General features: G+C 45.8%; 1 protein-coding gene across 1 annotated transcript in view; it reads right to left on the bottom strand.

The window, feature by feature from the left end:
- Positions 1-16665, bottom strand: part of vwa8 (von Willebrand factor A domain containing 8) — an 86977-nt gene that overhangs the window by 51482 nt on the left and 18830 nt on the right. Inside the window, exons 14-21 of the mRNA XM_014164455.2 lie at positions 14721-14834; positions 6375-6543; positions 6100-6177; positions 5790-5905; positions 5560-5657; positions 5372-5478; positions 2368-2439; positions 1406-1482 (exon numbers count right to left, since the gene is read on the bottom strand). Coding sequence (XP_014019930.1) covers positions 1406-1482; positions 2368-2439; positions 5372-5478; positions 5560-5657; positions 5790-5905; positions 6100-6177; positions 6375-6543; positions 14721-14834 — 831 coding nt within the window. The remainder of the gene's footprint in view (positions 1-1405; positions 1483-2367; positions 2440-5371; positions 5479-5559; positions 5658-5789; positions 5906-6099; positions 6178-6374; positions 6544-14720; positions 14835-16665) is intronic.

Raw genomic sequence — 16665 nt, 5'->3', positions numbered from 1 at the left:
AAGGTTCTCCCATCTCTACAGTGGAACTCTGGAGCACTGTCAGAGTGACCATTGTGTTATTGGTCACCTCCCTGAGAAAGGCCCTTCTCCCCCGATTGCTCAGTTTGGCCGGGCGGCCAGCTCTAGGAAGAGTCTTGGTGGTTCCAAACTTCTTCCATTTAAGAATGATGGAGGCCACTGTGTTCTTGGGGACCTTCAATGCTGCAGAAATGTTTTGGTACCCTTCCCCAGATCTGTGCCTCGACACGATCCTGTCTCGGAGCTCTACTGACAATCCCTTCGACCTCATGGCTTGGTTTTTGCTCTGACATGCACTGTCAACTGTGGGAGGTTGTAACGTAACAAAATGTGGTAAGTGAAGGGGTCTGAATACTTTCCAAATGCACTGTATAGCATTTATTATACAAGATTTTTTTTAAATCACAAATTGTACAGCATAACGGCAGAGTCATGACTTAGGTGTAAAACGAACAAGTCATGGGCAAAGCTAGAAAGTTGGCAGTCAGAAGTATTACAATGTAAACTTACTTTTAATCCGTCTGTCTGCATATTTCAAGATATGGCATATGGGGGTGTAGGGAGATACCCAATGGGGAGGACGATTCTCTTCTCATCTTGAAAAAACATATACTAAAAACGTGGAAATCAAACAATCCGCCATCATTAACAAAATGGAAAAATCGAATGATTGTGGCAAAAAAGAATGTAGGCACTAGGGATGTGAGCATGTGGGTTCTGGGCAGATGAGAGTCATTGTTTGTATGGGTCTGTAAGTTGTGGTTCATATGTATATGTTTGTATCTGTAGAGAAAAACATTTAAAAAGGAAAAAAATCGAAATATATTTTTTTTAAAGAAAGGGGGAAAAAAGAGAGAACACCTATATGGGTGTGTGTTCTATCTAACAGCTTTATTGCAGTCCCACTGGCCTGAACACTGCTGTCCTGATTTCTCCGGGACCAAAAAAGTCTGCAACACCCTCAGATAGAGTCAGAGCCAAGGGAGAGCAGCGACAGAGAGTGCTACCCACACTCTGCTTTTCACAGACACCCTTTTCTCAAGTTGTTAAAAAGAAATAAATGACTTGTTTGTCACATATACAAGACAAGTGGTATTCAGCTGTGGAAAACACTCCCGCTATTTAAGATGGGAATCTTATTTACCTGGTTGTTATGCTAAAAACAGAAATGTTGGGTGATTCAATTGTGCGCAAATGCACTCAATTTGACATGACACGACCACATCGGTGTCAGCTAAAACTCCATGATGGTCCATTAGAAAAGGGATGCAGTTTACAGATGGCAAGAATATACCCACACTCGAAAACAATCCTGGATAGTGGGATACGGTCGTCTTACCCCGCCAAACACAAGCTGGTACACACACTCTGACCTTTAACCTCTCACCTGTGGAGCTGCAGGTATTCCCTGGGCCTGTTGAGAAGATGGAGGAACCTGTCCACAATCTTATTCTTTCCCACTCCCTGTGAGTACGCACACAAATATTGTATTCAATATACAGTATAATATTAAGGCAATAAAGTCAACACATATTTCATGTATAAAGTGCCCGAAATAATGTACGTTTCATCATTCTCAATACAGGACTCAGTTCATTTCTCTTCACACACTTCCAAGGGAACTCATCTAAAGAGGAGTATTTCACATCCAGTCATTGTTAAAGAACATCCCTGTCACAACTCCTAACCATCAGTCTTGCAGTTGACTCCAACATGTCTAAAATATCCGTTGAGGCCCAGAGCGTGTGCTGTGTGTGTCTGTGAGATGGCTCCGTTCCCAAAGCTCGCCCACTCCTTCCCTCCCTCCCCTAACACCCTAGGGCCCTGCAGAGGGCACATGATGTCCACTACGGAGGAAGCGTGGGCGGCGGATGGAGTGTCCACGCTGACAGAGCTGAAGGGCGGAGGATGGATGGCCCATGGGGACAGACAGAGACTGGGTCATAAAGTCCCTGTAATCAGTCACCCACAGCTGTCTACTGTGACCTACTTCACAGTGACCTGTGATCAAAACTGTTTCAGAGTAGGAATGTTGATTTAAGATCAGTTTTTCCTTCAGATCATAATGAATGAGATTACCCAGACAGGGCGGACCTTTCAAATACAGGCCCAGCACTGTATTAAAAGTGGCTCTATATGCAACTCTATGCAGTTCTCTTCACGGCTGTCAATGGACCTAACTGAGTTTGGATATGGCTATCGATTGGTTTTAATTGATCGCTCAATAAAGTGGTTCCCTAATGATGGGTCAGGAGCCAACTGCTCTCTTTGGATTGCAGCGAAAGCCATTTTTAAATGGCCATTTCAATCATGCAAAAGCTGTGATTGGTCTTTGGCCCTGTAACTCACCTGATTTCCTACCAATAGGAGGTGCTCTCCCAGCAGGAAGTCTTTCAGCATGTCCTCCATCACCATCATATGCTGTAGAGGGAGAGAGAGACCGTTTAAGTTTATAATGAATCCAGGGTAAATTATGTTACATTTGTTTAGTAGTTTGATTGACAGTTCAAGACATTAGTAGGGGTGAGGTGTTCAGTAGTTTGATTGACAGTTCAAGATATTAGTAGGGTGAGGTGTTCAGTAGTTTGATTGACAGTTCAAGACACTAGGTAGTAGGGGTGAGGTGTCCTCCAATGAACTGGCCTCATTTAAACACTGCTTTCCTTCAATCTCTCAAAAAAGGACAGAAAGCAGGTTCTTCAGAAGTGGGGCAGGCAGGAACATCATCTCTCACTCTCTTCTTTCCATCCCTCTCTCTTTCTCACTCAATTCAATTCAATTCAATTCGCTTTATTGGCATGACGTAACAATATACATATTGCCAAAGCTTATTTTGGATATTTACAATATAAAAATAAATAAAAAATGAGAATCAAAAATTGTCAACGGGACAACAGTAACAACAATAACCAAGGGTCAAAATAACCATACATTCAACAATAACAATAGCCATATAGTAGAGTACATGTGCAGGTTGATTGGTCTGTCAGACACTGTCCCTCAACTTATGGCAGGCAGCAATGTAGTGCACTGCCAACCCACTCTTTCTCAGCGCTGTCACAGCAGGAAAAAAGTAGAAGAAAGAAGGGAGTGAGAGAGAGGGAGGCGTGAGAGGAGAGATGAAAGACAGATATAGAGCAAGAGCAAGAGACGACAGAGACATGAGAGAGAACCGACAAAGAGCTAGAGAGGAGAGAGAGAGAGCGAGAGAGAGGAGAGAACCGACAAAGAGTTAGAGAGGAGAGAGAGAGCGAGAGAGAGGAGAGAGAGAGAGAGAGAGAGAGAGAGAGAACCGACAAAGAGCTAGAGAGGAGAGAGAGAGCGAGAGAGAGGAGAGAGAGAGAGAGAGAGAGGAGAGAGAGAACCGACAAAGAGCTAGAGAGGAGAGAGAGAGGAAAGGGAGAGAGAGAGAGGAGAGAGAACCGACAAAGAGCTAGAGAGAGAGAGAGAGAGAGAGAGAGAGAGCGAGAGAGAGAGAGAGAGAGAGGAGAGAACCGACAAAGAGTTAGAGAGGAGAGAGAGAGAGCGAGAGAGAGGAGAGAGAACCGACAAAGAGCTAGAGAGGAGAGAGCGAGAGCGAGAGCGAGAGAGAGAGAGAGAGAGAGAGAGAGAGAGAGAGAGAGAGAGAGAGAGAGAGCAGAGAGAGAGAGAGAGAGAGAACCGAAAAAGAGTTAGAGAGGAGAGAGAGAGAGAGAGAGAGCGAGAGCGAGAGAGAGCGAGAGAGAGCGAGAGAGAGCGAGAGAGAGGAGAGAGAGAGCGAGAGAGAGAACCGAAAAAGAGTTAGAGAGGAGAGAGAGAGAGCGAGAGAGAGGAGAGAGAGAGGAGAGGGAGAGAGCGAGAGAGAGGAGAGAGAGAGCGAGAGAGAGAACCGAAAAAGAGCTAGAGAGAGGAGAGAGAGAACCGAAAAAGAGCTAGAGAGGAGTGAGAGAGAGAGAGAGAGAGAGAGAGAGAGAGAGAGAGAGAGAGAGAGAGAGAGAGAGAAAAACCGACAGAGCTAGAGAGTACCGACAAAGAGCTAGAGAGGAGTGAGAGGGAGAGAGAGAACCAACAAAGAGTTAGAGAGGAGAGAGAGAGAGGAGATGGAGAGAGAGAGAGAGAGAGAGAACCAACAAAGAGCTAGAGAGGAGAGAGAGAGAGAGGAGAGCGCGAGAGAGAGGAGAGGGAGAGAGCGCGAGAGAGAGGAGAGAGAGCGCGAGAGAGAGGAGAGAGAGCGCGAGAGAGAGGAGAGAGAGAGCGCGAGAGAGAGGAGAGAGAGAGCGCGAGAGAGAGGAGAGAGAGAGCGCGAGAGAGAGGAGAGAGAGAGCGCGAGAGAGAGGAGAGAGAGAGAGCGCGAGAGAGAGGAGAGAGAGAGAACCAACAAAGAGTTAGAGAGGAGAGAGAGAGAGAGGAGAGGGAGAGAGAGAGGAGAGGGAGAGAGCGCGAGAGAGAGGAGAGAGAGAGAGAGCGAGAGAGAGGAGAGAGAGAGCGAGAGAGAGGAGAGAGAGAGCGAGAGAGAGGAGAGAGAGAGCGCGAGAGAGAGGAGAGAGAGAGAGAAACGAAAAGAGCTAGAGAGAGAGAGAGAGAGAGAGAGAAACGAAAAAGAGCTAGAGAGAGAGAGAGAGAGAGAGAGAGAGAGAGAGAGAGAGAAAAACCGACAGAGCTAGAGAGGAGTGAGAGAGAGAGAACCAACAAAGAGCTAGAGAGGAGAGAGAGAGAGAGAGGGGGGGGAAAGAGAGAGAGGGGGAGAGAACCGACAAAGAGCTAGAGAGGAGAGAGAGAGAGAGAGAGAAAACCGACAGAGCTAGAGAGGAGTGAGAGAGAGAGAACCAACAAAGAGCTAGAGAGGAGAGAGAGAGAGAGGGGGGGGGGAAAGAGAGAGAGGGGGAGAGAACCGACAAAGAGCTAAAGAGGAGAGAGAGAGGAAAGGGAGAGAGAGAGAGGAGAGAGAACCGACAAAGAGCTAGAGAGGAGAGAGAGAGAGAGAGGGGGGGGGGAAAGAGAGAGAGGGGGAGAGAACCGACAAAGAGCTAGAGAGGAGAGAGAGAGAGAGAGAGAGGGGGAAAGAGAGAGAGGGGGAGAGAACCGACAAAGAGCTAAAGAGGAGAGAGAGAGAGAGAGAGAGAGAGAGAGAGAGAGAGAGAGAGAGAGAGAGAGAGAGAAAGGGGGAAAGAGAGAGACGGGGAGAGAGCAAGAAAAAAAGATAGACGGGAAGGAGAGAGACGGGAAGGAGAGAGAGATGGATAGATCTGATCCACTCAGTATTCTAGAGAGGAGTCAGAACCCCTCAGTCCAGGGGTTGATACAACTACAATCAGTGTGTGTGTGTGTGTGTGTGTGTGTGTGTGTGTGTGTGTGTGTGTCTGGAGGCCATTACTTGTGCGTTGTCGTAGAAGAGCACATCAGGCACCTTCATCTTCTCCCCAGCATTATAGACGGGAGCTGACACGCTGCCTATGGTCAACACACCATCCTTTACACTGCCTGGATGGAGAGAGGGGGAGGGGTGAAATAGATTATACATGTTTGTGCGTGGTGTGTGGTATGTGTGTGTGTGTGTCTTACAGCTGTGGTCATGTGCCTCAGCATCAGGCTGTGTGTCCTGTATAGAGCAGTTAGCCAGGCCCTTCTGTAGAGAGGAACGAGCCAGGCTGGGTAGAAACCTAATCAAACATAAAGCATATTATTATTAAATCAGACAATTTAATCCCAAGCAACGTACAGTTCAAGGAATAGTTCAATCAACATTTGCCTAACAAATCAGTCCATGTGTAGGTGTGTGCGTTTCTGTGTACCTGGACAGACAGGCTTTGTTGACAGCGTGAGCGATGCTCTCCTCTGGATACTGAGAGAGACGACGACAGATCCTCAACAGCTGTCTGGTGGACAGGGACGAAGCTAGAGACTGGGCCTGGACACACAGCAGAAGGTTTAGTACACATACTCACTAGCACGCACACACACACGTGCACACACACACACACACACAGCTGTTCGGTGGACAGTGACGAAGCTAGAGACTGGGCCTGGACACACAGCAGAAGGTTTAGTACACATACTCATTAGCACGCACGCACGCGCGTGCGCACACACACACACACTTACAGTAGGGTCGTTGGTCTGACGGAGGTTGTGTGTGAGGTGGAGGAGCTGCTCCACTGCTTCCTTCGGAACGTTGGGAGTCTGGAGAGGAGAGAGAGAGAGAGAGAGAGAGAGAGAGAGAATGGAGGATGATATGAAGGAAACAGATGACTGAATCAACATGTTGGGTGTGTATGTGTGTGTGTGTGTGTGTGTGTGTGTGTGTGTGTGTGTGTGTGTGTGTGTGTGTGTGTGTGTGTGTGTGTGTGTGTGTGTGTGTGTGTGTGTGTGTGTCTCACCAAGCCCTGTATGAGGCTGGTCTCCTGTGCCCGTGCCAGAGGCTGGATGATGTGGAACATGAACATGGTGAGTAGTTCAGGGCCCAGCCACTGCTGACCACTGCTGCCCGCCACAGGGGGCTCTGCCAGGGCCAACACACGAAACGAAGGGTGGACAGGGAAGATGGACCTGGAATCACACACACATTCTTCAGCTTGTAGAGTCTTTACCGATTGTGAATCACGACCTATACATGTTTTGTTGTCCAGAAATTCTTGTTTACAGAACTATTTTATAGCAAGGGGTTTTCCTTTGTCAAGGTATGTAGTCAGTAAAAACCTCAGGTCATATAGTACTGTAGTAATAGTTCTGTAGAAATAGTACTGTAGTAGTAGTACTGTAGTAATAGTATTTGTATAGTAATAGTGACTCTGTCTGTAATAATGGTAACTCTACAGTTACAGTATGTGTAGTAATACTATAGTAGCCCTGGCCCATAGTCCTGGGTGGAATCACATCAAGAGTGTGAGCCGCGGGAAACTCAGGATACACACACACACACACACACACACACACACACACACACACACACACACATACATACACGTCTGAGCCGCAAAAACAAAGGGGAAGTGATTTAATTTCAGCCCAGACGCTCTACCACAAACATCCTTCCTGCCAGCCTAGGTGGAGCTCAAACACACACACACACACGCACACACACGTGCACACGCACGCACACACACGCACACACACGCACACACACATTTTGTTCCCCCAAATTCCAAACTAAACAACCCTGAATCCCGACCGACGGACTACATTTCTATCTGGAGAAGAAAACCATTTAAAGGGAACATTTACGGAGAAATTGTAGTCATTCTATCACATAGTTCTGATGGTTAAATGTTGTCTGTTGGATGATGTCAAATCTGACATTTGAGATTAGGAAGAGAAGGTGGAAACAATACAGAGTTAAATGAGAGGGTGAAAGGCAGATAAACAGAAAGAGTTGTCCTGCCAACAGTCAGCTGACAAACGCGTCAAAAATATCCCCTTCCCTCTCCTTACCACATCCCTCTATATCTCTCTCCCTCCCCCTCTCTCTCTCCTTACCACATCCCTCTATATCTCTCTCCCTCCCCCTCTCTCTCCTTACCACATTCCTCTATATCTCTCCCCCTCCCTCTCCTTACCACATTCCTCTATATCTCTCCCCCTCCCTCTCCTTACCACATTCCTCTATATCTCTCCCCCTCCCTCTCCTTACCACATTCCTCTATATCTCTCCCCTCCCTCTCCTTACCACATTCCTCTATATCTCTCCCTCCCCTCTCTCCTTACCACATTCCTCTATATCTCTCTCCCTCCCCCCTCCCTTACCACATTCCTCTATATCTCTCCCCGCTCTCTCTCCCTCCCCCTCCCTCCCTCTCCTTACCACATTCCTCTATATCTCTTCCCCTCCCTCTCCTTACCACATTCCTCTATATCTCTCTCCCTCACCTTCCCTCTCCTTACCACATTCCTCTATATCTCTCTCCTTCCCTCTACTTACCACATTCCTCTATATCTCTCTCCTTCCCTCTCCTTACCACATTCCTCTATATCTCTCTCCCTCCCTCTCCTTACCACATTCCTCTATATCTCTCTCCTTCCCTCTACTTACCACATTCCTCTATATCTCTCTCCTTCCCTCTCCTTACCACATTCCTCTATATCTCTCTCCCTCCCTCTCCCTCTCCTTACCACATTCCTCTATATCTCTCTCCTTCCCTCTCATTACCACATTCCTCTATATCTCTCTCCCTCCCTCTCCTTACCACATTCCTCTATATCTCTCTCCCTCCCTCTCCCCCTCCTTACCACATTCCTCTATATCCCTCCCTCTCCCCCTCTCCTTACCATATTCCTCTATATCTCTCTCCCTCCCTCTCCTTACCACATTCCTCTATATCTCTCTCCCTCCCTCTCCTTACCATATTCCTCTATATCTCTCCCTCTCCCCTCTCCTTACCATATTCCTCTATATCTCTCTCCCTCCCTCTCCTTACCACATGCCTCTATATCTCTCTCCCTCCCTCTCCTTACTACATTCCTCTATATCTCTCTCCCTCCCCCTCCTTACCACATTCCTCTATATCTCTCTCCCTCCCTCTCCTTACCACATTCCTCTATATCTCTCTCCCTCCCTCTCCTTACCACATTCCTCTATATCTCTCTCCCTCCCCCTCCTTACCACATTCCTCTATATCTCTCTCCCTCCCCTCTCCTTACCACATTCCTCTATATCTCTCTCCCTCCCTCTCCCCACCACATTCCTCTATATCTCTCTCCCTCCCTCCCTCTCCTTACCACATTCCTCTATATCTCTCTCCCTCCCCTCCCTCCCTCTCCTTACCACATTCCTCTATATCTCCCCCCTCTCCTTACCACATTCCTCTATATCTCTCTCCCCCCCTCCCTCTCCTTACCACATTCCTCTATATCTCCCCCTCTCCTTACCACATTCCTCTATATCTCCTCCCCCTCCTTACCACATTCCTCTATATCTCCCCCTCCCTCTCCTTACCACATCCTTCTATATCTCTCTCCCTCCCTCTCCTTACCACATCCCTCTATATCTCTCTCCCTCCCCCTCCCTACCACATTCCTCTATATCTCCCTCCCTCCCTCTCCTTACCACATCCCTCTATATCTCTCTCCCTGCCTCCCCTCTCTCCTTACCACAATCCTCTATATCTCTCTCCCTCCCCCTCTCTCCTTACCACATTCCTCTATATCTCTCCCTCCCCCTCTCTCCTTACCACATTCCTCTATATCTCTCTCCCTGCCTCCCCTCTCTCCTTACCACATTCCTCTATATCTCTCCCTCCCCCTCTCTCCTTACCACATTCCTCTATATCTCTCTCCCTCCCCCCTCCTTACCACATTCCTCTATATCTCTCTCCCCCTCTCCTTACCACATTCCTCTATATTTCTCTCCCTCCCTCTCCTTACCACATTCCTCTATATCTCTCTCCCTCCCTCTCCTTACCACATGCCTCTATATCTCTCTCCCTCCCTCTCCTTACCACATGCCTCTATATCTCTCTCCCTCCCTCTCCTTACCACATTCCTCTATATCTCTCTCTCCCTCCCTCTCCTTACCACATTCCTCTATATCTCCCCCCTCTCCTTACCACATTCCTCTATATCTCCTCCCCCTCCTTACCACATTCCTCTATATCTCTCCCCTCCCCCTCCTTACCACATCCTTCTATATCTCTCTCCCTCCCTCACCTTACCACATCCCTCTATATCTCTCTCCCTCCCCCTCTCTCCTTACCACATTCCTCTATATCTCTCTCCCTCCCCCTCCCTACCACATTCCTCTATATCTCCCTCCCTCCCTCTCCTTACCACATCCCTCTATATCTCTCTCCCTGCCTCCCCTCTCTCCTTACCACAATCCTCTATATCTCTCTCCCTCCCCCTCTCTCCTTACCACATTCCTCTATATCTCTCCCTCCCCCTCTCTCCTTACCACATTCCTCTATATCTCTCTCCCTCCCCCTCCCTTACCACATTCCTCTATATCTCTCTCCCTCTCCTCCCTCTCCTTACCACATTCCTCTATATCTCTCTCCCTCCCCCTCCCTCTCCTTACCACATTCCTCTATATCCCTCTCCCCCTCTCCTTACCACATGCCTCTATATCTCTCTCCCTCCCTCTCCTTACCACATGCCTCTATATCTCTCTCCCTCCCTCTCCTTACCACATTCCTCTTTTTCTCCCTTTTCCTCTATATCTCTCCTCCCCTATATCTCTCCTCCCCTCCCTCTCCTTACCACATTCCTCTATATCTCTCCCCCTCCCTCTCCTTACCACATTCCTCTATATCTCTCTCCCTCCCCCTCCCTACCACATTCCTCTATATCTCCCTCCCTCCCTCTCCTTACCACATCCCTCTATATCTCTCTCCCTGCCTCCCCTCTCTCCTTATCACAATCCTCTATATCTCTCTCCCTCCCCCTCTCTCCTTACCACATTCCTCTATATCCTCTCCCCCCCTCTCCTTACCACATTCCTCTATATCTCTCTCCCTCCCTCTCCTTACCACATTCCTCTATATCCTCTCCCCTCTCCTATCTCCCTCCCTCTCCTTACCACATTCCTCTATATCTCTCTCCCTCCCTCTCCTTACCACATGCCTCTATATCTCTCTCCCTCCCTCTCCTTACCACATGCCTCTATATCTCTCTCCCTCCCTCTCCTTACCACATTCCTCTCTCTCTCTCTCTCCCCCTTTTCCTCTATATCTCTCCCTCCCCCTATATCTCTCCCTCCCCTCCCTCTCCTTACCACATTCCTCTATATCTCTCCCCTCCCTCTCCTTACCACATTCCTCTATATCTCTCTCCCTCCCCCTCCTTACCACATTCCTCTATATCTCTCTCCCTCCCCCTCCTTACCACATTCCTCTATATTTCTCTCCCTCCCCCTCCCTCTCCTTACCACATTCCTCTATATCTCTCTCCCTCCCCCTCCCTCACCACATTCCTCTATATCTCTCCCCCGCTCTCTCTCCCTCCCCCTCTCTCCTTACCACATTCCTCTATCCTCGTTCTATTCCTCTATATCTCTCCCCCGCTCTCTCTCCCCCCTCCCTCTCCTTACCACATCCCTCGATCCTCATTCTATACCCCTCTCTCCCCCGCTCTCTCTCCCTCCCTCTACCACATTCCTCTATCCTCGTTCTATTCCTCTATATCTCCCCGCTCTCTCTCTCCCCCTCCCTCTCCTTACCACATTCCTCTATCCTCATTCTATTCCTCTATATCTCTCTCTCCCTCCCTCTCTCTATTTACCACATTCCTCTATCCTCATTCTATTCCTCTATATCTCTCCCCTTTCTCTCTCCTACTAATTTCCTGTTATGACGGTGGAGATGAAAGCAGTCATTGTCAGGGTGTCACTTCTGACACAGATATTTAAATACTACACTGCACAGGAGGTTGGTGGGACCATAATTGGGGAGGATGGGCTCATGGTAATGGCTGGACAGGAACTAGAGGAATGATTTCCATGTGTCTGATGCCGTTCCATTCAAACCGTTCAAGTCATTATTATGAGCTCCCCCCCTCCCTGTCTACTGACTGACCTGCCTCTGGCTTCAAGGTCACGTCCTGAGGTGTGTGTCAGTGGTGTGTGTGTGTGTGTGTGTCAAACCGTAAGTCATAGCTCATGTCCCTAGACCCCTCAAACTCAACTCTGGACCTCAAAGCCAGTTCCACCGCATTTTTTTAATTGTGTCCCTCTAATCGGGGACTGATTAACACCTGGAATACCAAGTGTGCAATTAATGATCAGGTAGAACAGAAAACCAGCAGACTCCAAACCTCATAGGGTTAATAATGAGGCTTAATCAACACCTGACATTACACAGCCCATAACTTCACTGTTCTGTCTGACACCTGAAAGTCTGTGTGTGGTATGACACCTGAGAGGAGGTATTATTGAATGACTAACCACAGGAAGGATGAGTCATTAGAAAATAAAATAAAAAATTGCACACACACACTGTGATATCTAAATGGACGGCACGCTAATTAACATGATAGGGTGTTGTATCCCTTCATCACACACATACAGCCACCATCACAACACATCACAGGCAGAACTGCCATCTCCACAGGCAACCTGGTCTCAGAGCATTTCATATTATTCTGTACGTAAATTCGTCACACACTGACATGCTATGTTTCGTATAATATGTAGTAATTTGTGGATGTCCATCATCCATTTTGTATATTATGTTACAAATTGCAATTCGTACAATACAGTCCCTTCAGAAAGTATTCATACCCCTTGACTTATTCCACATTTTGTTGTGTTACAGCCTGAATTCAAAATTGATGAAATATGTGTTTTTTTTCTCACCCATCTTCACACAATACCCCATAATGACAAAGTGGAAACATGTTTTTAGACATTTTTGCAATTTATTTAAAATGAAATACAGAAATATCTAATTTACATAAGTATTCACACCCCTGAGTCAATACATGTTAGAATCACCTTCGACAGCAATTACAGCTGTGAGTGTTGGTTTTGCCCTAAACCTAATGCATAAAGTTCATTTCTTTGCCAATTTGTTTGTTCAGTTTTACTTAGGTGCCTTGTTGCAAACAGGATGCATGTTTTGGATTATTTTTATTATTTACAGGCTTCCTTCTTTTCACTCTGTAATTTTGGTTGTTATTGTGGAGTAACTACAATGTTGTTGATCCATCATCAGTTCTCTCTTATCACAGCCATTAAAATGTAACTGTTTTAAAGTCAGCATTGGACTCATTGTGAAATTCCTGAGCGGTTTCCTTCCTCTCCGGAAACTGAGTTAGGAAGGACGCCAGTATCTTTGAAGTGACTGGGTGTATTGATACACCATCCAAAGTGTAATTAATAACGTCACCATGCTTAAAGGGATATTCAATGTCTGCTTTTTTAATTTTTTACCCATCTACCCTTCTTTGCAAGGCATTGGAAAACCTCCCTAGTCTTTGTGGTTGAATCTGTATTTGAAATTCACTGCTGGACTGAGGGACTTTACAGATAATTGTATGTGTGTGGTACAGACATGAGGTAGCCAATAAAATAATCATGTTAGACACTATTATTGCACACAGAGTGAGTCCATGTAACTTATTTTTTTCATATTTTTTTTAATTTAACCTTTATTTAACTAGGCAAGTCAGTTAAGAACAAATTCTTATATACAATGACGGCCTAGGAACAGTGAGTTAACTGCCTTGTTCAGGGGTAGAACGACAGATTTGGTCTGGCGTGGTTACACGTGGCCTGCGGTGGCATTTTATTGTACCCAGCACAAGGTGCACCTGTGTAATGATCATGCTGTTTAATCAGCATCTTGAAATGCCACACTTGAAATGCTTACTAACAGGGATGTAAATAAATTTGTGTCCACAATTTTAGAGAAATAAGCTTTTCGTGGGTATGGAACACTTCTGGGATCTTTTATATCAGCTCATGAAACATGGGACCAACACTTTACATGTTGCGTTTATATTTTTGTTCAGTGTAGTTGAAAAGTTGCTAATTATCTCAAATGCAAAAGTTGTCCGTAATGAGATTCGAAAACGCAACCATTGGGTTAACCTTAATGAAAGGAAACAGGAAAGGATGAGTCATTGGAAACTAAAAACGAGCACACGTTCGCGTTATAAACCCACCCATCCACCCTCCTTTCGTTTTTGCCTTAAGTAACCTTCTGTCTTATGTAACCATACCAAACGTAAAACATCATACTAATTTGAGTGTCCTGGATTTACTTTTACTATGTTACGTCTAGTCTATGAGACCAGGCTGCCACAGGGAGATCGAAAGTGAAACACCATGTTATTATTTGATTTATATCCTGCCTGTTTGGCCCTGTCCGGGGGTATCATCGGATGGGGCCACAGTGTCTTCTGATCCCTCCTGTCTCAGCCTCCAGTATTTATGCTGCAGTAGTTTATGTGTCGGGGGGCTAGGGTCAGTCTGTTACATCTGGAGTATTTCTCTTGTCTTATCCGGTGTCCTGTGTGTATTTAAATATGCTCTCTCTAATTCTCTCTTTCTCTCTTTCTGTCTTTCTCTCGGAGGACCTGAGCCCTAGGACCATGCCTCAGGACTACCTGGTATGATGACTCCTTGCTGTCCCCAGTCCACCTGGCCGTGCTGCTGCTCCAGTTTCAACTGTTCTGCCTGCGGCTATGGAACCCTGACCTGTTCACCGGACGTGCTTGTTGCACCCTCGACAACTACTATGATTATTATTATTTGACCATGCTGGTCATTTATGAACATTTTAACATTTTAACATTTTGACCATGTTCTGTTTTAATATCCACCCTGCACAGCCAGAAGAGGACTGGCCACCCCTCATAGCCTGGTTCCTCTCTAGGTTTCTTCCTAGGTTTTTGGCCTTTCTAGGGAGTTTTTCCTAGGGAGTTTTTCCTAGCCACCGTGCTTCTTTCACATGCTTTGCTTGCTGTTTGGGGTTTTAGGCTGGGTTTCTGTACAGCACTTTGAGAATATCAGCTGATGTACGAAGGGCTATATAAAAATAAATTTGATTTGATTTGATTTGATTTGATTTGATTTATTTATTTTAGGTTAGACTCATTACAAATCTATTTTTCAAGAGACCTGGCCAAAATAGCAGCACACAAAATTATGCCACAGACTGGCAAACAGGAAGTTGCATAGCTGGAGATAATGGGTGAACAGGTTGCTCCCACAGGGCAGCACTGGTGTCATAATTTGGCACCAGCTCTAGCGAACATACATGCCTCGGAATATGTGTTCCTACTTGCGTGTATACCTTTCGTGTAGCTGATCGTCTGTAAGCTGTAGCTCTTCCTTGAGTGCCTGGTATCTGTCCCACCTCAGAAGTCTGGACCCGTCGTACAGAGACAGCTCTCTGTCATGGAGTAACCTAAATTACAGTAGATATAGTATTAATGGATGATTGATCCAGGACCAGTCACAGTGGCCAGTATACTTATTTCCCTCATTAAAATGCAAATCAATTTATAACATTTTTTACATGCGTTTTTCTGGATATTTTTGTTGTTATTCTGTCTCTCACTGCTCAAATAAACCTACCATTAAAATTATAGACTGATCCTTTCTTTATCAGTGGGCAAACGTACAAAATCAGCAAGGGATCAAATACTTTTTTCCCCCACTGTAAATAAAGCGTTACATACACTTTGGCCAACACATGACTAACCTTTATTTAACTACGCAAGTCAGTTAAGAACAAATTCTTATTTACAATGATGGCCTACCGGGGAACAGTGGGTTAACTGCCTTGTTCAGAGGCAGATCGACAGATTTGTACCTTGTCAGCTCGGGGATTCGTTCCAGCAACCTTTCGGTTACTGGCCCAACGCTCTAACCACTAGGCTACCTGCCTCCCCTTTTAATAACATAGACTGACCAGGTGTATCCAGGTGAAAGCTATGATCCCTTATTGATGTCACTTGTTAAATCCACTTCAGTCAGTGTAGATGAAGGGGAGGAGACAGGTTAAAGAAGCATTTTTAAGCCTTGAGACAATTGAGACATGGATTGTGTATGTGTGCCATTCAAAGGATGAATGGGCAAGACAAAAGATTTAAGTGCCTTTGAACGGGGTATGGTAGAAGATGCCAGGCGCACCGGTTTGTCTCAAGAACTGCAACGCTGCTGAGTTTTTCACACTCAACAGTTTCCGTGTGTATCAAGAATGGTCCACCACCCAAAGGACATCCAGCCAACTTGACATAACTGTGGGAAGCATTGGAGTCAACATGGGCCAGCATCCCTGTGGAACGCTTTCAACACCTTGTTTAGTACATGCCCCGACGATTTGAGGCTGTTCTAAGGGGGAGGGGTGCAACTCAATATTAGTAAGGTGTCCTAAATGTTTTGTATGCTTAGTGTATATTTCCACACTGAGTTTGGAATAATACTGTGAAATTGAGAAAATTATGATAATAACCTTTTAGTGTAAGAACTGTTTGAAAAGAATGCCTGAAATTTCAGCCTGTTTTGGTGGGATGGAGTTTTGGCCTTCCATGGTGACATCACCATGCGGTAAATTAGTTAATAGACCAATAAGAAAGACAGTTCCAAACCTCTCTGCCAATAACAGCTCATTTTCAGTTTCCTCCTCCCGACTCAGACAATCCCAGTCAGTCCTAGCAAAATTTTTGCTTGAGAAATTGCTCTTTGCAAAGAAGCAATTGTTGTTGCTTTTTGACCATTTTCATTAAAAACAAGTAAGATACTTAATAATTGTTACCCAAGAAATGATTTGATATTGAACTAAAAATGGCTGCGTTGGACCATTTTTAAATAAAGGTAAAAAAAAAAAATGTGGACTACACTGGGCCTTTAACCGTGATAAAACAGCTGTTCTTAGCTAATATGTGTTTGGAGCAGGGTTTCCATTAGCCGGTTATAGCCAGCTTTTGGCTGCAATTGTTGTTGTTGTTGAAAAGTAGATAAATCAAATTTGAGCTGGCCAATTGTCCAGGAGAAGAAAAATCCCATTGCAAAATAATGCTTTTTAGCCTTTTCATTGATGGAAATACCAGTCGATGTAAATACATTTGACTTGTCAAGCTTATCGGTCTACAGATGAATTTGCATACTTTTATGGAATTAAATTACAGCATACAGAGCCTTTGAGCAGAAAGTCTGTCAGACAGCACAAGAGTTGATGCTACAGCAACTCAAACAGCAAATACATTGGCAACAGAAGGCAGGCATCATCAGCG

This window comes from Salmo salar, chromosome ssa21 (genome assembly GCF_905237065.1).
Source record: "Salmo salar chromosome ssa21, Ssal_v3.1, whole genome shotgun sequence".
In the NCBI taxonomy this organism is placed as follows: domain Eukaryota; kingdom Metazoa; phylum Chordata; class Actinopteri; order Salmoniformes; family Salmonidae; genus Salmo; species Salmo salar.
Note: the sequence above shows the minus strand (reverse complement) of the source record. Positions and strands in the feature narration are given on the sequence as shown.